The 20,236-nt window shown below is 46.7% G+C and overlaps 1 protein-coding gene across 1 annotated transcript in view; it reads left to right on the forward strand.

Annotated features, from left to right (window-relative positions):
* Nucleotides 1-19,864, forward strand: part of SLC22A23 (solute carrier family 22 member 23) — a 133,029-nt gene extending 113,165 nt beyond the window's left edge. The window contains 5 exon segments of the mRNA XM_038768112.1: nucleotides 4,021-4,123; nucleotides 7,377-7,609; nucleotides 10,117-10,149; nucleotides 11,247-11,370; nucleotides 18,875-19,864. Of these exon segments, the coding sequence (XP_038624040.1) occupies nucleotides 4,021-4,123; nucleotides 7,377-7,609; nucleotides 10,117-10,149; nucleotides 11,247-11,370; nucleotides 18,875-19,232 (851 nt within the window). The 3' untranslated portion in view covers nucleotides 19,233-19,864.
* The last annotated feature ends 372 nt before the right edge of the window (nucleotides 19,865-20,236 follow it).

A 20,236-nucleotide genomic window follows, 5' to 3' on the forward strand; every position in this document is an offset into this window, starting at 1 on the left:
ATGGAGCACAGTGTAAGGTTTTTTGTTTCTTTGCATTGCCCCCTACCCTGCCCAACATGCCAGGCTACTGGTTGCTGAGTTTGTAAAATCTCTAGCACTCATGCCCAGCAATGGGTCTGAATTGTTTCCAGATGAAGGAAGTCCAAGCTATTTTGAACACCCCCTTTCCTTAAGCACGTTACCCTGCCAAGATCCTCTCAGATTTCATTTCTGCTCTGTAAGGACTCAGAAGTCCCAGGTAGACAAGGCAGGCAAATTCCAGTTGGGTTTTATGTATAATTTAATTTTTTATATAAATGTCTGTCTCCCCCTGTAGCTCCTTGTGTGCAGGGAACTATTTGTTATATTGTATTCTCCCAAGCACCTAGTATGGTGCTCTGCACTGAGTAAGCACTCAGTAAATGATTGATTGATTTTTACCTACAAACAGCTGCCTGTGAACTGCACTGAGCATCTCAAGAGGACCATGGTGGAGTACCAGGGAAACCTACCAAGCTAGTAACCCGGGAGGGCCTGAGAGTTAGTTCATTATCTTTAGGAGAGTTTATCTGATGACTGTAGTTCTTCTTTCTACCATGGAGACATAGTAATACTTGGGCTTTAGTTCACGTCAAAAAAGGGATCATATCCTTAGTGTCTTTTGGTATTTTCATTCCCCCTACTTGGAAAAAAAATAAGATGGGAAGGGATTCTGGCAGTGTTTCCTGCTCTTCCTTTTTCCTTTCCTGACATCTGGGAGAGTTCTCCTTGTTATTCCTCTTTGTGGAATCACCCTCCAAAGAAAATTCTTGTGGTTATGAGCACGCTTTTTTTTTAATCTCCCAACTTGACTGATGTGCTTTGCCTGTTCCATAGGATGATGTGGAGGAGGTAGATAAGCAGTAAATTTGAGCCCAGAACAAAACAGTGAGTAAGTGGCAACCATTCTTAAAAGGAACAGGCAGTAAGAAAATCCATCGGAGTGAGGGAGCCCAGCATGTTTCAGCCATGGCTGAGTTCCTGGACAGGAATCAAAGGCTGCCGCTTTTCCCCCGAGGCAATTGTATTTCCTTATGAATAGTGGAAAATTTCCGTGCAAGGCAGTAAGAGTTTCCCAAGACCACAGGCATTCTGTTCCCTTTCAGTATGTTGCTACAAACAGAGACATGTCAAGAGATCAGATGACAGAACTGACTCGGAGGTGTTGTTTTTCCACACTAAACTGAGTTGAGATGTGAAAGATGAAAACTTTAGGTTTTTAGGTTGTTATCCTGGCTCTGCCATTCGCTTGCCTTGTCTGCTGTCTGACCTAGGCCTTGTCTGACCTAGGGCAAGTCATTTAACTTCTCTGGGCCTTAGTTACCTCATCTGTAAAAATGGGGCTTAAAGGTACAAGCCCCATGTAGTACGTGTCCAACCTGATTGACTTGTATCTACTCCAGTGCTTAGAACAGTGCTTGGCACATAGTAAGTACGTAACAAAAATTATTACTATTATTACATAGTAAGCCCACAATACCACAATTATTACAATTGGCAAATCAATCTTGAACACAGGACTCTTGCGCTGGATAATGAGTGTTGTGATTTCAGAATTTCGGGGCAAGTGTCCATTTTTACTGATCTGGTAACTATCCTGAGGTTACACACTTGGGTTTGTGCTCACTTCTGCTGCTGCTTATTTGACTGCTAACTAGGCCAGAATTGCAGAGATCTGCCAATTTTCCCTTGAGTAGTGGGACCTTTAAGATGCCCAGTGAAATGCTTCCATTCAATACATGGAGTGAGTCATATTTATTGAGTGCTTACTGTGTGCAGAACACTGTACTAAGCGCTTGTTCTGAGGCTGAAGTTTAGAATAACCTCAAATTTCCCACTGACTGGTTTGACATGTCTCAGGGTGGGGTCAACCAGCTGACCTAGAACACATACACCTAAATGGGTGGAACTCCAGCATCTAGTAACTGCTGTGATTATTACTGGAATTAGGTACTCAGGGGGGTTTCTGGGCTATCTGGGTAAGTGCCAGTATCTGCCCGCATCCAGTCCTACTTTCTGGTCCATGAAGGCTTATCAATCAATCAGTGCTATTTATTGAGAGCTTACTAAGTACAATACAACAGAGGTAGCAGTTACATTCCCTGCCCACAAAGGGCTTACAGTCTAGGGGCTTATGACAGGATCTGTGGTTCAGGGCTGTCACCTTTGAGGTGAGCTTATTTTAGAGGGAGAAAAACTGAGTAGGGGGTCACCCCTTGTTGGCTGGGAAGAGTATTTAATTTCCATATTTTACATTGAGTCCTGGGGGTGAGTGGCAAACAGGGGTGAAGATCAACACAGTATCAATATACCTGTGGCTTTACAAGTTCCTGAATGCAGACTTGTCTCATTAAGTCATACACATCTAGGGGTAAGAGCCCCGTCCTGCCTTTTTAAAAAAATTAAATGAACAAATGCTGGGATGGTGAATCCTGTTCCAGCACAATCTCAAGATATTAAAGTGGGATGTGAAGGTTAGCGAGGTTTTCAGTTGTGGAAGCACTTTTCCTCCATGAGAGGAAAATAACGGCCTATTTAATACTTATTTATTTCCATGGCAACCTGAAGTGGGGGTGGGAGGTTCCCCATTAAGGCTTGCACTCGAGCAAAAGTTTAAATATTTACTTTGAAATGTTCGCCAGTTATTTGAGTTCTAGACAGTAAAGTTGGGAGGTAGCAATGGTTTTTATTTAGCCCCTATCATATGCTTAATGTGATTTTGTGGAAGCAGCATCACCTAGTGAAAAGAACATGGGCTTGAAAGTTAGAGGACCTGATTTGTATGCTGTGTGACCTTGGGCAAGTTGCTTAACTTCTCTGGGCCTCAGTTGTCTGTAAAATGAGGATTAAGTATATGAACCCCTTGTGGGACATGTACTTTGTCTAACCTGATTATCTTGTATTCATTCATTCATTCAGTCATATTTATTGAGCACTTACTGTGTGCAGAGCACTGTACTAAGCGCTTGGGAAGTACAAGTTGGCAACATATAGAGACGGTCCCTACCCAACAGTGGGCTCACAGTCTAGAAGGGTGAGTCAGAGAACAAAACAAAACATATTGAAAAAATAAAATAAGTAGAATAAATATTTACAAGTAAAATAAATAAATACGGTAATAAAAACGTTCAAAAATATATACCTATATACAGATGCTGTGGGGAAGGGAAGGAGGTAAGGCGGGGGAAATTGAGAGGGGGAGGAGGGGGAGAGGAAGGAGGGGGCTCAGTCTGGGAAGGCCTCCTGCAGGAGGTTAGTTCTCAGTAGGGCCTTGAAGGGAGGAAGAGAGCTAGCTTGGAGGATGTGCAGAGGGAGGGCATTCCACACCAGGGGGATGACGTGGGCTGGGGGTCGACGGCGGGACAGGTGAGAACGAGGAGGCACGGTGAGGAGATTAGCGGCAGAGGAGCAGAGGGTGTGGGCTGGGCTGTAGAAGGAGAGAAGGGAGGTGAGGTAGGAGGGGGTGAGGTGATGGAGAGCCTTGAAGCCGAGGGTGAGGAGTTTGTATCTACCCCGGTGCTTAGGACAGTGCCTGGCATATTCATTGATTGATTGATTGATTGATTGATTCATTCATTCATTCATTCATTCATTCATTCATTCATTCATTCATTCGCGCTTACTGTGTGCAGAGCACATAATAAGTGCTTAACAAATATCATTAAAAACATGGTAATAAAATCAGATTATACGTAGCTTTGTCCCACATGGGGCTTAGAGCATAAGAGGTAGGGAAAGCATTTGGCTTATTCCCATATGATGGACAGGGAAACTGAGACACAAAGAGGTTGTGACTTACCCAAGATCAAAAAGTCCAGTCCATTCTACCTAATTATTTTCCCTTTCTCCATTTAATGAAAATTCTCTTTCTTAGACCAGAGAAGTTCTCCATCTTGAAAACCTAGAGCCAGCTGATCACAAGGCTTCAGGAAACCCTATGGCCTCTAAAGGGGGTGGCGGGGGTGGAGGGTCACGTGATTTAAAAAAAAATTAATATTGCAGAGTTGGAGAAGGCACTCTCTAGGAGGCCCAAGAAGGTCTGCATTGTCAAGGTGGTGGGGACCAGGAATCTGTGGAAGAACACTGTAGTGCTGTGTGTCAACTCGTAAGTATTGTTCATTTCCTCTCAGCAGGTGAGGCAGAAGGTTGAGGGGGAGGGAGGAGGTGGGGAGGGATCTGTTATGTGCTTCCTGCACCCAAAGACATGGTCCAAGGTGTTTCTTTATTTATCTATTTATGTATTTATATTAATATCTGTCTCCCCCTCTAGACTGTGAGCTCGTTGTGGGCAGGATTATGTCTTTACCTTGTTATATTGTACTCTGCCAGGTGCTCAGTACAGTGCTTTGCACATAGTAAGTGTTTAATAAATAGATTGAATGAATGAGTAGATTGTAAGTATCCTTACCCTTGTTGCTCAAGAAATGTAGCTTTGCTTTGCCCCAGGGCAAACGTCCAATGTAGTGACTTTTTACTGCTTTGGAAAATATAATTATCATGTTGTCTGTGACAATACCCAGGTAAAGTTCCCCCACCATCCTTTCCAGCTCTGTGCCCCCCACCCACTTACCCTGAAGTGCTTTAAACATCTCTTCCTGTTCCCCCACTGTGACCTTTTTTTATTTTTCCCCATTTTCTCTCAATATCTGGTAGCTACCCTGGACCCCTTGCATTCCCAAATCCATCCCCTTCTCTCCTCCCCCCACCACTCTCCTCTTTGTCCATCCTTCTGCCTCTTCAAACTGGTTTTGTTTTTTAAGGTACTTGTTAAGTGCTTACAACATGCCAGGCACTGTACTAAGCGCTGGGGTAGGTAAAAGCTAAGCAGGTTGGGCGTAGTTCATATCCCATGTGGGGCTCACAGTCATAATTCTCATTTAAAGGGGAACTGAGGCACAGAGAAGTTAAATGATTTATCCAAGGTTACACAGCAGATAAGTGGCAGAGCAGAGATTAGAACCCAGGCCTTCTAACTCCCAGGCCCATGCTCTTTCCAGAGAGAGAGGATTTGAGAGGAAAAGTGAAGAGCTCAGTTTCGGACATACTGAACTTGAGGTCCCAGCAGGATGGAGATTCGAAATTGCCAAGGAGAGATACTGAAGATGGAGCAGTAGATTTAGGAGTCATCCACAGAGCAGTAACAGCTGGAACTGTGATAGCAGGGAGCTCCCTCCCCAAGGAGGAATTGAGGACAGCAGGAAACTCAGGACTGAGCTTTGAGGGGCAACTACCAGGGAGAAAAATTATCAGAGAACCGGGAGGGTAACCAGGAGAGGATGGTGTCCGAGAAAACGGGGTTAGCTAGTGTTTTCAGGGGGGTGGAGTGATCCAAGGGTCAACTGTGGCCAAGAATTCACAGAGGATTAGAACAGAGAAAAGTCAGAGTGAACCTCAAAATCAGTCAGTCTCTGTATTTATAAAACTACAGGCCAAGTTCTGTTCTTCTGTTTAGCGTGGCGAGAAGCAGCGTGGCTCAGTGGAAAGAGCCCGGGCTTTGGAGTCAGAGGTCATGGGTTCGAATCCTGGCTCCACCACATGTCTGCTGTGTGATCTTGGGCAAGTCACTTAACTTCTCTGAGCCTCAGTTACCTCATCTGTAAAATGGGGATGAAGACTGTGAGCCCCACGTGGGACAACCTGATCACCCTGTATCCTCCCCAGCGCTTAGAACAGTGCTTTGCACATAGTAAGTGCTTAACAAATGCCAATTATTATTATTATTATTATTATTCTTTTGTAGCTGGAGATGCATTCATTTTTCACCCAGCCCAGAGTGCCCAGAGGTTGTGTTGTGAAGCGCCTCACCTTGACGAGTCCTCAACGTTTAATGTAAAGTCCTTTGATTTCTCCAAAGTACAGCAGGAAGCCAGAGGAAAATGCAGTTTTTCTCTCTGGGGAAGATGCAGTGTTGGTATAATCAAAGGACTTGTGGCACTGTGCACATAACTCCATCCAGAGAGTACTTTGAGGCCCTGGAGACACATAATATGTGTACGCGGAATAAGTCCTTATCCATCATCATTATCAATCGTATTTATTGAGCGCTTACTATGTGCAGAGCACTGTACTAAGCGCTTGGGAAGTACAAATTGGCAAGTTCCCATCACTGGGACCTCATGGCTGCTTTGTCATTCCAGTCATTTCCCACAGTAGATGTCCGTCTGTAAAGCCTAAGCATGTGTGGCCCAGAACTTTGGCAGATTTGAGGGGGATGGAAATCTCAGCATTACCCTGAGGTCACTGGCGTGGGTTTTTTGGGCAGAGAGAAAGGCGAGAAACCCCGTGGCGACTAGCGGTCTGGACATTTGGCTACCTCGTTACTGCCCCTCTGAGAACTCATTCTGTGACTGACAATAGATTAAAAGGTGGGTAATTCCAAAGTTCTCCAGGAGGGGAGGATTGATCTAGTTTGGAGGTAACAGAGCTCATCATCTTATCACCCAAGTGGTTCCTTCTGCACTTCTCCATTTTCTGTGGGTGGACCCACCACAGTACATCCGGGGGATGAAGGAATGGTGGCCCATGGTGGGTCTCAGAGCTGGGCAGGGAGGGAATGGATCCCAAAAGGGGTGGGGCGTAAAAAGGGACGGGATCAAAGGAGACGAGAAGGAGAGAGAGAAAAAGGAGAAAGGGGAAAGGAAAATGGGTCAAAAAAGGAAGAATGGAAAAAGGAAAATGAGTGGATAGGGTCGAAAGAAAAAGGAGGACAGGTATCTTATCCCCATTTTTACAGATACACATCCTTTGTTGTGATTAATAATGGTATTTATTGATGGTATATGCTAAGCACTAAGGAAAAGACAAGATAATCAGGTCAGACACTTGGGGAGCTCCCAATCTGACATGGGAAAACAGGTATTGAATTGCCATTCAACAGATGAGGAAACTGAGGCCCAGAGGAAGTGAAATGACTTGCCCAAGGTCACACAGCAGGCAAGTGACAGAGCCAGGATTAGAATCCAAGTATCCTGGCTCCTCTAGGCCACACTATCTCCTCCTTTTCCTCCTCCCTCCGCCCTTCTCCTCTTCCTACTTCCCACCATCCCCTCCCACACAACCCGCCTCATCTCTGCTGCCTCTCAGCATGTACATCCACCCAACCCAACCATTCTACCTGAGCTGAGCTGAAGCAATGAGATGCCACAGGAGTGAGTGAAGGTGGAAGGGGCTGGAGAGGCTGGCGTCAGAGGATTGGAGCCTAATGGAAGCCAAACCAGAAACACTTCCTCCTGCTGCTCCCGAGGGATGGAGTTCCAGTTTGGTCTCTCTGGATGCTGCTTGCTCGGCCCAGATCTCTGAGAGTAGCAGGCATAGGAACACTGTTGACAGACTGCTCTTCTACTTCCTGTCTCACGCAGGCTGACTGGGTTTGGAATACACCACTGCTTTGCCAGGAGCATGATGGGCCATGAGACCAAGGTGATGATCCTCAACAACTTCTATGCTGACTACTATACCATGGCGGGCATCGCCTTGGCTTCCTGCCTGGCCATGTGCCCATTTGTTAGGTTCCTGGGGCGCAGGGGTGGCCTGCTACTCTTCATGATCCTAAAGGCACTGGCCTCTCTTCTGCAGCTCGGCCTCCTCAACCGTAAGTGATGGGCTGAAGCGGGTGGGATCAGTGCCGGCTGGAAACTGAAACCAGACTGGAGGTGCCAAGGGGGTGCTGCCTGGCCTTGCCTTCAGCTCCGACCCCCACCCGCAGCCTTCTCCCTAGACTCTCTTGTCTGCCATGTCTCCCTGCCAGCCACTGCAGCCTTTCCCACTTCACTCCGCCTGAGGTTCTGCGCTGCCTGCCTGGCATGATAGGAATGACAGTTGTGGTATTTTTAAAAAATACTTTCTATGAGGCAAGTATTGTGCTAAGAGCTGGCACTGAATCATTATAATCAGAGAGAACACAAGCCCTGTCCCACAGTCTAAGGAAATGAAGGAGAACAGATGCTGAATCCCTATTTTTACAGATGAAGAAACTAAGGCACACAGAAATCAGTGACTTGCTATGGTCATACAGCTGGCATCTTCAGTGGCTGGCTGGCCCCTTGCTTGCCTCTAGGCTATAGTGGGGAAGAAGGGCACATGCATCAGGAGATGGGGAGGTCAGTGGGGGCTGCATCTGACCTGACTACCCTAGCCTCCCCTCTCTTGGGAAATCGCCCCACCCTAGGACAGGGTAGCCCAGTTTCTTACTCAGAGGCATGGCCAAAGTAGCCTCTTTAAATAGGTGGAAGAAACCATCAAACAGTTGTATGTATTGAGCACTTACTGTTTGCAGTGCACTGTACTAAGCACTTGAGAGTACACTACAGCAACATTCATTTGTTCATTCAATCATATTTATTGAGCGCTTACTGTGTGCAGAGCACTGTACTAAGTGATTGGGAAGTACAAGTTGGACAGAATTGGTAGATGCATTCCCGGCCCACAACAAGTGTAAAGTCAAGAGGGGGAGACAAACATTAATATAAATAAATAAATTACAAATATATACCCAAGTGCTGTTGGGACTGAGGGAAGGGTGAATAAAGGGAGCAAATGCAAGAGCAAGGGTGACACAGAAGGGGAAATGAAGGCTTAGTCAGGGAAGACCGCTTGGAGGAGATGTGCCTTCAATAAGGCTTTGAAGGTGGGGAGAGTAATTGCAGGATATGAAGCAGGAGGGCATTCCAGGACAGAGGCAGGACATGGGCAAGAGATAGATGAGATCAAGGTGCCATGAGTAGGATGGCACTAGAGGAGCTATGGGTGGAGGCTGGGTTGTAGTAGGAGAACAATGATTTAAAGTAGCAGGGGCAAGGTAACTGAGTGAGAAACAGCAGTGAGTCATTGCCTCTGAAACACCTGATGGAAAGCAGAGGCTCTTCTAACTTTCTGAAGATATTTCTTCCTCTTTTCATTCATTATGAGCATCTCCGGCAAATGCCTCCCCTTCCTCCTAAGTGGCTAACAAAGGAGGAAGAGTTCAGCCCTTCTGATTGTGTCTGTGCTGCTTCCTTCTCAAGGAAGCAGGACGTAAGCTCCATGGGGATTCTGCAGCCCTGAATTCCATTCTCTCAGGACAGCTTGCCTTTACCAGATAGAGGGCAAGGATACAACGTATCCTTTCTTTCTTCTGTAAACTGTGGAAAGTGTTCAGGAAAGAAAGTGGGGGGAAGGGCCCGATCTTCTCTATCTCCCTCGGATGGGCCCCTTCCTCCCCCAAATTGGTTTCCTGTAAACCTCCTGATTTCTTCCATCTCCATTCTGGAACCTAGAATTCCCTATGAGGGGATGCAGAATTGAAAACGGAACCTGGAAAGTCATTCATCAGCCGAGTTCAGTAAGCCAGCTCGGTAGAGTCTTGGACCCCTGATGGGTGAATGAATGAACAGAGACCTTGTCCTGTTTAGTGATGGCCCCACCATCACCAAGAATACGTATGGGGACCTTATGCTGCTCCTGTTTCCCCTTGGATGAGGCCAGGGACTGGAGTGAGCTGCTCGGGGGAACGCCAGGCAGTCAGGAGGCAGGAAAGGGATTAGCGTGGGGGGACGAGGTGATTCCAAGCCCCTTTCTAGATTCTCAACAGGGCACTGTCTGCTTTGGGAAGTCACTTTCTGTGGCTCTCGTTCTGAGCTCCTAAAAATGCCATTTGGCTAGTTCAGCCCATGCAGTTCTGGCCACTACACTTGAACGCAGGTCAGCAACTGCTTTTGGATCATGTTATGGGACGCAAAGCCTGCTTGGGCCGGGGATTCTGGGGTGTCCTCCTTAACCGTACGGGCCACTCATTTGGGAAAAGGTGGGGAAACACTTTAGAGGGCCACCAAACAAAAAGGCCTTTGTTTGGTCAAGGGGTGAATGTTCGTGCTAGGCAATGCTTCATCACTGGGTTCATTATCACCCCTTGTTAGAAGCCTGTGCTTTGGCTGGCTGGGAGTCAGACTGGCAATCTGCATGCCCCTCCGTGTAGGTCAGGAAAAAATGATCCCACAGAGCATGGCATGGAGAGGAATCTATTGCTGCCTTAGATATGGTCAACCCCCCCAATAATGGGCTTCCTCTCTCTGTCTCCATCCCTCCACTCCCCCCCTCCCCCACCTTTTTCTGTGGACCTAGTGATTGGAAAATACAGTCATCATCTAGACTCAGGTAAGTGCCGACATGCTACATTCATGCATGTAGCTCCATCTTCTCTCTGTTGCATTCAGACCACGTACAGATTCTGAAAACATAAATCTTATTTTTTTCCCTTTTAATGGTGATCTTTTTCTATTTACAAGTGCCCCCAATACAGGCTACCGCAGGTTGGGAAATATTAATATCTGCTTGTGTCCCCCATCTCTTGTCATCTCCCCAAAACACCTACTTGACTTTTCCCATTTCCTGCCCAACACGGCTTACCTATCCTTGCTTTCTCCGAGTTAGTGGCTCCATGGATGGCCTCATAGCAGATTCCCAGGTACTGCTATGCAGTGCTTGAAGTCCGGCCCCTGCAAAGCTGGATGGTCCCCCGTTTCATAAGACTTTGTTCTCCCCATACATCAGGCTTTCAGCATGAGGGCGAGAGCCCACCTCTCCCTTGGCCCTGTTGGCTAAACCTCCTTAGCCAGCAACCCGATCTTGCCCGTCCCGCATGGGTACCTCCCCCAGGCTTTTTCCAGTGCTTATGCTAGCTTCAGGCCTCAGGCCCTAGCCCCAACTCCCAGCTTCGGCAGGCCCTTGCATGGGCATGAGGCCACCCAGCATGCTCTAGTGGTGGGCAAAGCCCCAGCTATGCTTTGCAATGCCCTTTTCAGGGCAGGCGCCACAATCTCAAAAGGGACAAATGGGTGAGAAGGACTTGGTAACCAATCAAGGCTAGAAGTGGCACCCTACTAGATAGTCTCAACCAGTCTACCTGGGATCACAAATGAAGCAAACACATTTGAAAACAGTTGGAGGATCCTTCCCTGGAAAGGGTCCTGCCCCCTCCACTCCAGCATAAGAGGCGCTGGGCGAGGATTGGGCTTTCAGGCACTCAAGTGCTGTAGTCTGGGAGGGGAGCCCCAGGAATCGGACTGTTGCTGAGGCATCTGCCCATATAAATCATGACATCTGCATTGATTTCCAAGGGAGCTGCTCTCTCTTGCATGCCCCCCTAAATGGTTGTGTGGTTCACACTGGTGTGTGTGTTCTCTCTCTCTCTCTCTCTCTCTCTCTCTCCCCCCACCCCCCCCCCCCCCTCACCCCGCTTCTCCTCCCCTTAGGGATGACTGAAAGCATCAGGGAGAAATTCTCCACCACATTTTCCATCATCGGTATGTTTGCCTCCCATGTGGTGGGAAGCCTCAGCGTTTTCTTCTGCGCAGAGATCACGCCGATGGTGATACGGTAAGGCCACAAACCTGTGAGGTGCCTTCCCCTCTGTCCCTTTAGCCCCTGCCTGGAATTCTAAGAGAGCTGTACAAAATAATACTAATAATCATGATATTTATTAAGCCTACTAAGCACTGAATTAAGCAGTAATGTAGAAACATGATAATCAAGTTGGACACATTCTCTGGCCCATAGAGGGTTCACCATCTAAGTAGAAGAATCAGACAATCAATGATATTTATTGAGTGCTTACTGTGTGCAGAACACTGTACTAAGTGCTTGGGAAAGTACAACAAAATTAAGTTGGTAGATGTGATCCCTGCCCACAAGGAGCTTAGTCCACCATGTAGCTGTAAATTTAAATAAATTACAAGTAAGGGAAATATGCAAGTGGCGAGGGGTTACACAGCCAAGTGCATAGGTGAGAGGGAGGGGAAATGAGGGATTAGTTGGGGAAGGCCTTATGAAGATGTGACTTTAGTGGGGTTTTGAAGTTGGGGAGAATGTGGTCTGTTGGATGTGAAGGGCAAGGGAGTTCCAGGCCAGAGGGAGAATGTGGATAAGGGATAGATGAGATAGAGGTAACAGAGTTGGTTGGCGTTGGAGGAACAGAGTGTGTAGTTTGGGTTGTAGTACAAGGTCAGTGAGGTAGGAAGGAGGGAGAGAGCTATGTGAGTGCCTTAAAACCAGTGGAAAGGATTTCTGTTTGATGCAGAGGTGATAGCCAACAATTGGAGGATCTTAAGAGAGGGGAAATATGGACTAAATGGTTTTTCAGAAAAATAATCCTGGTGGCAGATTGAAGTAAGGACTGGAGAGGGAAAGGACAGAAAGTTCAGGGTTTGGGTTGAAAAATGCATTCAGTTTAAGTCAAGGTAGTCCAGTCTAGGCCTAATTAGCTAGTCCCTGAGGCCAGTGGCCAGGAAATTTGTCCAGATAGTGAAGTCACTGTAGACACACAGGCTGGGATGATTTTCAGGGGAAGACAATGGGAACTCCATGACTGCAAGGGGAAGGGGAGTCACCGGGCTATTTGGTAGCCAACTTCAAGAGAAGGCAAAGACACAGTGTGGCCTCATGGGTACAGCATGGGCCTCGGTTTTGATCCTGGCTCTGCCACTTGTCTGCTTTGTCACCTTGGGTGAGTCAGTTAACTTCCCTGGGCCTCAGTTGTCCCATCTATGAAATGGGGATTATGACTGTGAGCCCCATATGGGACACTGTGTCCAACCTGATTCTCTTCTATCTGCCCCAGCAATTAGTTCAGTGCCTAGCACAGAGTAAGTGCTTAACAAAAACCATGTTTAAGAAAAAAGTCTAAGATGAAGAGGTCCTAAAGACATTGGTGTCTTGGTGAGAGGCGGCTAGTGAAGGTAAAGTGTTATTCAGAAATCCAGAGAATATCCCTCCCAGATTTCAGAGCCTGCTGCTGCTGCCCAGCAGTTCAGATTTGGGCAAGGGAACAACTTGTACTTCCCAAGCACTTAGTACAGTGCTCTGCACACAGTAAGCACTCAATAAATATAACTGATTGATTGATTGATTATTTCAGGGGTCTCCACCTTTCCTATGGGTTCTGAGCATTGCCAGGGCCAGACAATGATCAGAACCCATAGGAAAGGTGAGAGGCTGGTCAGAGTTTTCCCGCTGCTTGCCACAAGTGGCTGCTGTTTGTTGCAGATTTCCCCTCACCAAACTCTGCAGTGGTGCTGGGGGATCCTCCTGCTCCTGGTACCTGAGGACAAGCAGCCCACCAGCCTGGCTCCAGGTCCATTGGGCAGCCTGGGTGAACTCTAGGGGACATGGTTGGGGGTCATGGCTGGCTGTTCAAACCCCGGTGGGTTAGTTGCCCCATCTGTGATGTGGTGGTGGTATTTTGTTAAAGCACTTACTGTGTGCCAAGCACTATACTAAGTGCTGGGGACCCACAGTTCATCAGGTTAGGCACTGTTCCTTTCTTATGGGGCTCATGGTCTAAAGGAGAGGGAGACCATATTTTCAACCTCCTTTTGACACATAAGGAAACTGAGGCCCAGAGAAATTCATTCAATTGTATTTATTGAGTGCTTCCTTTGTGCAGAGAACTGTACAAAGCGCTTGGGAAAGTACAGTAAAGCAATAAACAGTGACATTCCCTGCCCATAACAAGCTTACAATCTACAGTGGGGGAGGCAGACATCAATACAACTAAATAAAATGACAGATATGTAGTACATAAATGCTGTGAGGCTGGGAAGGGGGAAGAGCAAAGGGAGCAAGCCAGGGTGAGGCAGAAGGGAGTGGAAGATGAGAAAAAGTGGGGTTTAGTCTGAGAAGGCCGCTTGGAAGAGACATGCTTTCAATAAGGTTTTGACGGTGGGGATAGTCATTGCTCAAGGTCACTTAGCAGGCAAATAGCAGAGGTTCTAATCCCAGGTGCCCTGATTCCCAAGTTTATGGTCTCTCCCATAGGGCCCTGCAGTTTTCTTCTCCATATTTGATCAAAACCCACTACCCCAACATCACCCCCATGCCCCAAGTGAAAAATTAGCCAAAGTAGCCCTATTGCCCATGGATTGGGGAGGAGAAGGTCTGGGGTTGCCTGGGTTACCTGGGTCCAAAGCTGGTGGGGTAACAGGAAGCTCCCTCTGCCAGGCCAGTGAAGAGTACTTTGGCCTTCTCTGGTAAGTGTGAGGAGAGGCATATTATCCACCAACATAGTTTCCCCCCTTCCTCCTCCTGGGTAAATGATTTGGGCCTCTAGGGCCACAAGTGTAGGACTGAATTAATTGGAGTCGAACCCTGACAGCTCCTTTCGTTTTCCAAAGAAATGCTCCCTGGTGCCCTTCAAACCCAGCAAGAGTTGGGACTGCCTAACTATGGGAGAAAGCGGGAGGGTTGTGAGAAGGAGTTGTGTTGGGGCAGAAGGGAAATGCTTTACCTCAACTCAGGACCAAGAGTTGGCTTTGTCTAGAGCAGGAGTATAGAAGCTAAAAGGCAGTGCTTTAAAGCTTATGGTAAGGAGTTTCTGTTTGATGCAGAGGTGGTTGGGCTGGAGGTTCTTGAAGAGTGGGGCAACACAAACTGAAGGTTTTTGTAGAAAAATGATCCAGGCAGCAGAGTGAAGTGTGGGTATTGGAGTAGGGAGTGACAGGAGACGGGGAGGTGAGTAAGGAGGCTGATGCATTTATCAAGCTGGGATAGGATAAGTGCTTGGATTAACATGGTAGCAGTTTGGATGGAGATGAAAGGCCAATTTTAGCAAGGTTATGAAGGTTGAGCTGACCAGATTTGGGTAAAGTCCCTTGAGGGAACTGAGGCACAGAGAAGTGCCTCAGTTCCCTTATTTGCAAAGTGGGGATTCAATACCTGTTCTCCCGCCAACTTAAAGCCCCATATAGAACCTGATTATCTTGTATCTACCCTAGTGCTTAATGCAGTGCTTGGCATATAAGCGCTTAACAAATGCCACAATAATTATTGTTGGTAGTACAGTGCTCTGCACAGAGTAAGCACTTAATAAAATACTACTAGGAGCCACTGATTTGTTCAGTGCTTACTTTTCTAAGTGCTGAGAAAAATACAGTCATATCAGACACAGTTCCTATCCCACACAGGGCACACAACCTAAAGGAGGACCGATATTTAATCCCCATTTGAATCTGCCACAACAATTTCACTCTTATAGAATTAACAGATGATTTCTCTGAGGAGTTTCTTTTTCTGTATTCACCACCACCGTGGATGAGGTGCAGTACGCCCTTGGGGTAAAGATTCTGTGCTCTATTCCTAGTTGACCAATTCCCTTAGCCTTGTTATGTTTTAGTTTCCCCGTTTGTAAAATAGGTATAGTAATGTGCCCTTCACCACTTCATGGGGTTGTGGAGGCGAGTGGAATGCAGTTGTGCCTAGTATCATCACCATCGATGGTATTTATTGAGCCTGTTAAGCACTTAATGCCCATGAAATGATATTATGCCACTTAGGCAAAAGCATACTTTATTCTTATTCACTTAATTACATTTAGAAAATTAAACATCCAGATCATTTTTGTTGCTGAACTTCAGAAGTTTAGCAAGAATACTTGACTACCTGTGCAAACAAAGCAACATCAGAGCCCATAACAATTGTTACGACTAAGGAAGCTCTATATGAATTTTAGAGCTTTAAAAACCATTTTTAAATGAAGTAGATGTTTAAGGAAAAAAAAACCACCTTACACTTCCAGGGCTTCTGTAAGCAGGTGAATAGAGTGAAATCTTTTCTGCTGCTATATGACCTTGGGCAAGTCATTTAACACGTCTTTATGCCTCAGTTCCCTCATATGCCCAGTGGGGGTTCACATGAGCTCCATGTGGGACAGGGACTGTGTCCAACCTTACTATTTTCCATCTACCCCAGCACTTAGAGTAGTGCTTGACACATTGTCTTGTCTTATGCTGTCAAGTTGTCTCTGACCCATAGTGACTCCATAGTAAGCACATAAGAAGCACCGCTACAGACAGTGGCCTGATATTAGGAGAGATTCAGGGCCATTTGACTTTGGGTGCCTGCTAGCCTCCTCTCCAGAATATCAAGGTCACCCCTGCTGTGCGTGGCTCAGTGGAAAGAGCATGGGCTTGGGAATCAGAGGTCATGGGTTCAAATCCCACTCCCCAATTGTTAGCTGTATGACCTTAGGCAAGTCACTTAACTTCTCTGGGCCTCAGTTACCTCATTTGTAAAATGGGGATGAAGACTGTGAGCCCCACCATGGGACAACCTGATCACCTTGTATCCTCCCCATTGCTTAGAACAGTGCTTTGCACATAGTAAGTGCTTAACAAATACCATCATCATTATTATTATTAAATCATTTTGCATTGGAATCATTTGTTCTGCTCAGAAGTACACACGAGTGCACCCTGCTCTCTAGTGGCATACTAGAGAAGGGCAAAAAGTCGAAGTTAGCAGCTCCAGGAGAGGAAGCAGGAATGAGGATCAGAAGCCGATGCCTCACGAGGGAATCAGCACTGCCCACCCTATGCTGCTGAAATGATCTCATCCTGCCTAGCAGTGGCATCACTTAGGGTTTTTTTTCAACAGAATTGGGGAATTTCCAAAGGGGAAAAACATGTTTGTGTATTGTACGTACAGTGTCCTTAAACAGAGAAACACAGTGCCTGACTGGTAACAGAAGGAGTGGTGGCATTTGTTAAGCCCCCCATTTTGTGCGTGTGCACTGTACTAGGTGCTTAAAAATTTCCTCTGAAACTGATTGTTTTCTTATGGCCTCTGTAAGAGGGGAAACCTCTTAAAAATTTTTTCCCCAAAATAGTATTGCTCTCAGCTGAAACTCACTCAAATTTCAGATAGTACAGTAGTTAGAATAATTGCACAGCGTGTTCTTAGTCACCTTTGTCTGGAATCTCCTACCCTTCTAGACACAATTTGGTTTACGAATGGCCACTCACCTCTTTACGTTTCTCTCTCAGTTCTAGCATTTGCTTGCCCCTAGCTGAGCACTGTTTTTACCCACGAATAGTGCCCGATCCAGTGTTTTCAGCCAATGATAACTTGCAGGAGAGTCCAGAGGTTAAAAGCCCTTTCTGCACCAACCTAAGTCACTGGAAAAGAACTCAACATTTCTGAGTTCTCAACCTTTCAGGATACAGCACTTTGGAACAGTTTTTTCCAGCATGCCTTTGTCCTATTGGGCCTCCACCCAACCTGACCCATTTTGTGGAGAGCTTTTCCTCTGGGAAGGTACCGCAATCCAGTACATGTTGTACTATACTCTTGTGGTAGTGTACTGTCCCAAGTGCTGAATACAGTGCTCTGCACCCAGTAAGTGCTCAATAAATACAACTGACTGACTGCTTTTGCTTTGCTTCAGACATAGGAAATGGTGCCTGCTGGCCAAAGGACAACTGTGCTTGCCCTGGTCACAGCCCTATATGGAACCCCAAAAGTGGAGGCTAACTTACAAGGCGCCTGCCCCCCGGTTATCATTATTGTAAACTAAAAACTATTGTTATTGGGCTTTTCCATTGCACACAGTCCCGGCCCACCTAAGACTCGAGATTGATTTTGTCCTCCATTTTACAAGTGAGTAAACTGAGACCCACAAAGGTTAAGCAATTGGCAAGGGACGCACCTTGGCATGGCTGAAACAGGACTAGAATTGGGGAGTCGACTCCTAGGCCACCGCTCTTTCCCCGGGTGCTCTTTCCCATGGCTGAGCTGTTGTTGGCGTGTTTTGCTGCCCCTGGGACAGGAGCCCTGTCCCACAGGAACAGAACAGGCGGAATCTACCGCTGTTCGTGGTAGAAGTTGGCGGAGGTCAGGATGGAGTAGAGGCCAAAGAGACCCCTGAGCACTCTTCCATGCAGCCAGGACAAAGAGTCGCTTCTCTGGCTGTTTTGCTGTCTTCCCGCTATTCTTCTTGCTCTCCTTGTGTTCTACCATGGATTCCCCTGTCTCCTTCCATTTAGTCAGTGAGCACTGGAGGCTAAGGATAGTTACAGAATTATCACCTATTGTCTTTCCCAGCATTTAGGCTAGTGTTCCACATATATATTGCTTGGAGAAGCAGCATATTATAGTGGATAGAGCACAGGCTTGGGATTCAGGTGGTCATGGGTTCTAATCCCCACTCTGCCACTGGTCTGCTGTATGACCTTGAGCAAGTCACTTTACTTCTCTGGACCTCAGTTCCCTTATCTGGGGATTAAGATGCTGAGCACCATGTGGCACAGGGACTGTCCAAACTGGCTTGCTTGTATCCACCCCAGTGCTTAGGACAGTGCCTGGTACTTAAAAACCATCAATATTATTATTCTATCAGAAATAATCATAATGCCAAGTCAGGAGAACTACGTGTGTATAAAAATCAAGAACATCCAATCTTTACAATATTCACACCCCAGAAAAATTAGGTTTGCAGTCCTCCACTAGCAAAAGCACCAACACAACAAATGAAAATCTATTTGGACTAATGGCTTGCCTTTGTCAGTGTCGTGGTCACTCAACAGATCTGTTAGGAGATTCAATACTTAACTGCCAATGGACTGTGCTGCCCTTACTTCAGCTGGTCAGTGGCGGAATCCGATGCTCTTACCACTTGTCCCTTGTAGAAACCAGCCTCTCTCTCTCACTCCCCGGAAGCAGCCTAGCCAAGTGGGAAGTTTTGGGGAGCCTGGGTTCTAATCCCAACTCCACCACTCGCCTCCTGTATGACCTTGGACAAGTCACTTCACAGTTCTGGGCCTCAGTTATCTCATCTGTCCAGTGGGGATTCAAACCCTGCTGTCTCCTCCTCTAACTCCACGAGGGACAGGGGTGTCTGATCTGCTTGTGTTGCATCTACCACAGTGCCTAGTATGCGGTAAGTCCTTAGAGTCCACAGGAGCACTTGTTCCACTTGAGTGAGTCGGGGAAATTTTTCTGGCTCTCAGGCAGTCCACCCCAGGGCAAATCCAGCAGTAACTGACAAAGCCGAGAGCGGCCCAACTAAGCCCCCCTCCAACCAGCCACCCCATGCTTCCTGCCCTCCCTGCAGGTGTGGAGGTCTGGGCCTGGTGCTGGCCAGCGCTGGGTTCGGCATGATGACCGCCCCCATCATGGACCTCCACAACCAGAAAGGCTACTTCCTACACCATGTGATCTTCGCCTGCTGCATGCTCATCTGCATCATTTGCATCCTCCTCCTGCCCGAAAGCAAGAACCAAAACCTCCCCGAAAACACCTTCAACGGTGAACACTACACCAGGCAGCCCCTCCTGCCCCACCAGAGGGGCGAGCAGCCCCTTCTGCCCACCACCTCAGAACTCAAGGATTACTTGGACCTCCACGATGTGGTTGCTATGGGCGATCGGCTGCCTGACAACACCACAGTCAATGGTGTCAGATCCATGTAAACCCCTCCCCACACTCCCACGCCCCCACCACCACGGCTTGTCCAGGCAAGAATGGGGAGAACTTTGGGTTTGGATGATGATTATTATTTTTTAATCCTTTTTGCACAGGTTTACAGACCAATGATGGAAAAGATTGTTGGTGGGAGAGGGGAAATTCAACCCTGCTGCTAAAGCCATTAAATAATGGTAGGAGATTGACGAGAAGCATGGAAAGATTTCAGCTTTTTCCAAAAGCAAACATAACGCAATTGAGATGAAACTTGCTAGAGATGACCCATCAAAGACTTTCATCTCTGCCATTAAATGTTTTTATTTTGGTCATTTTCACAAGAAGCACTTTACATCCTTTTCCTCTCATTGATCACTAAAACGAAGACATCAGCTCGTGAGGAGAGGCTTGGCCATTCCCAGGAAGACCCTTTTCTTAAAAAAAACAAGACCCATGAGAGGGCTATCTGCTGTAAAAGACCACCAGATAAGTGAGGAGTTACTTGCTCCCCAATCTTAAAAAAAGCTCAATTCCCCCACGTCTCTTGCTGTGAGCGTGTAGCAAATACTATCGTGAATCAAAAACTGTGACTGCATTTTAAACCAGAGTAAAATGTAAAATTAAGGTTTCAATAGTGATTCTGTGTGAGGTTTTGAAACTAAAATTAAAGATTTAAAAAAAAACTCACCAAGTTTTATTCTTTTGTGTGTTGTCAGAGCTTCCCACTTCCTTCACTTGGTAAAGAAGCTCACAAACCACACTAAGGCAGATTCGGTCTTCCCTTCAGGATCATCTTTTAATCCTTAATATTCAAAGTTCTTTTGGAAAACACCTAAGCTTCTCATGAATTCAGCAACCCTAAAGGACCAGAGGTAATGTTACTCTTTTTCTGAGTATCAAAGCAGACATGGTGGCAGACGTGACCTGCCCGGAGACGGCTTTAGGGGATCGTAGGATTTAACTCATACCTGGAGACAGGCCGGGTCAAATCCCCCTATTTCCTAGTCAACCATTA

This window comes from Tachyglossus aculeatus, chromosome Y2 (assembly GCF_015852505.1).
Source record: "Tachyglossus aculeatus isolate mTacAcu1 chromosome Y2, mTacAcu1.pri, whole genome shotgun sequence".
NCBI classification, from domain to species: Eukaryota; Metazoa; Chordata; class Mammalia; order Monotremata; family Tachyglossidae; genus Tachyglossus; species Tachyglossus aculeatus.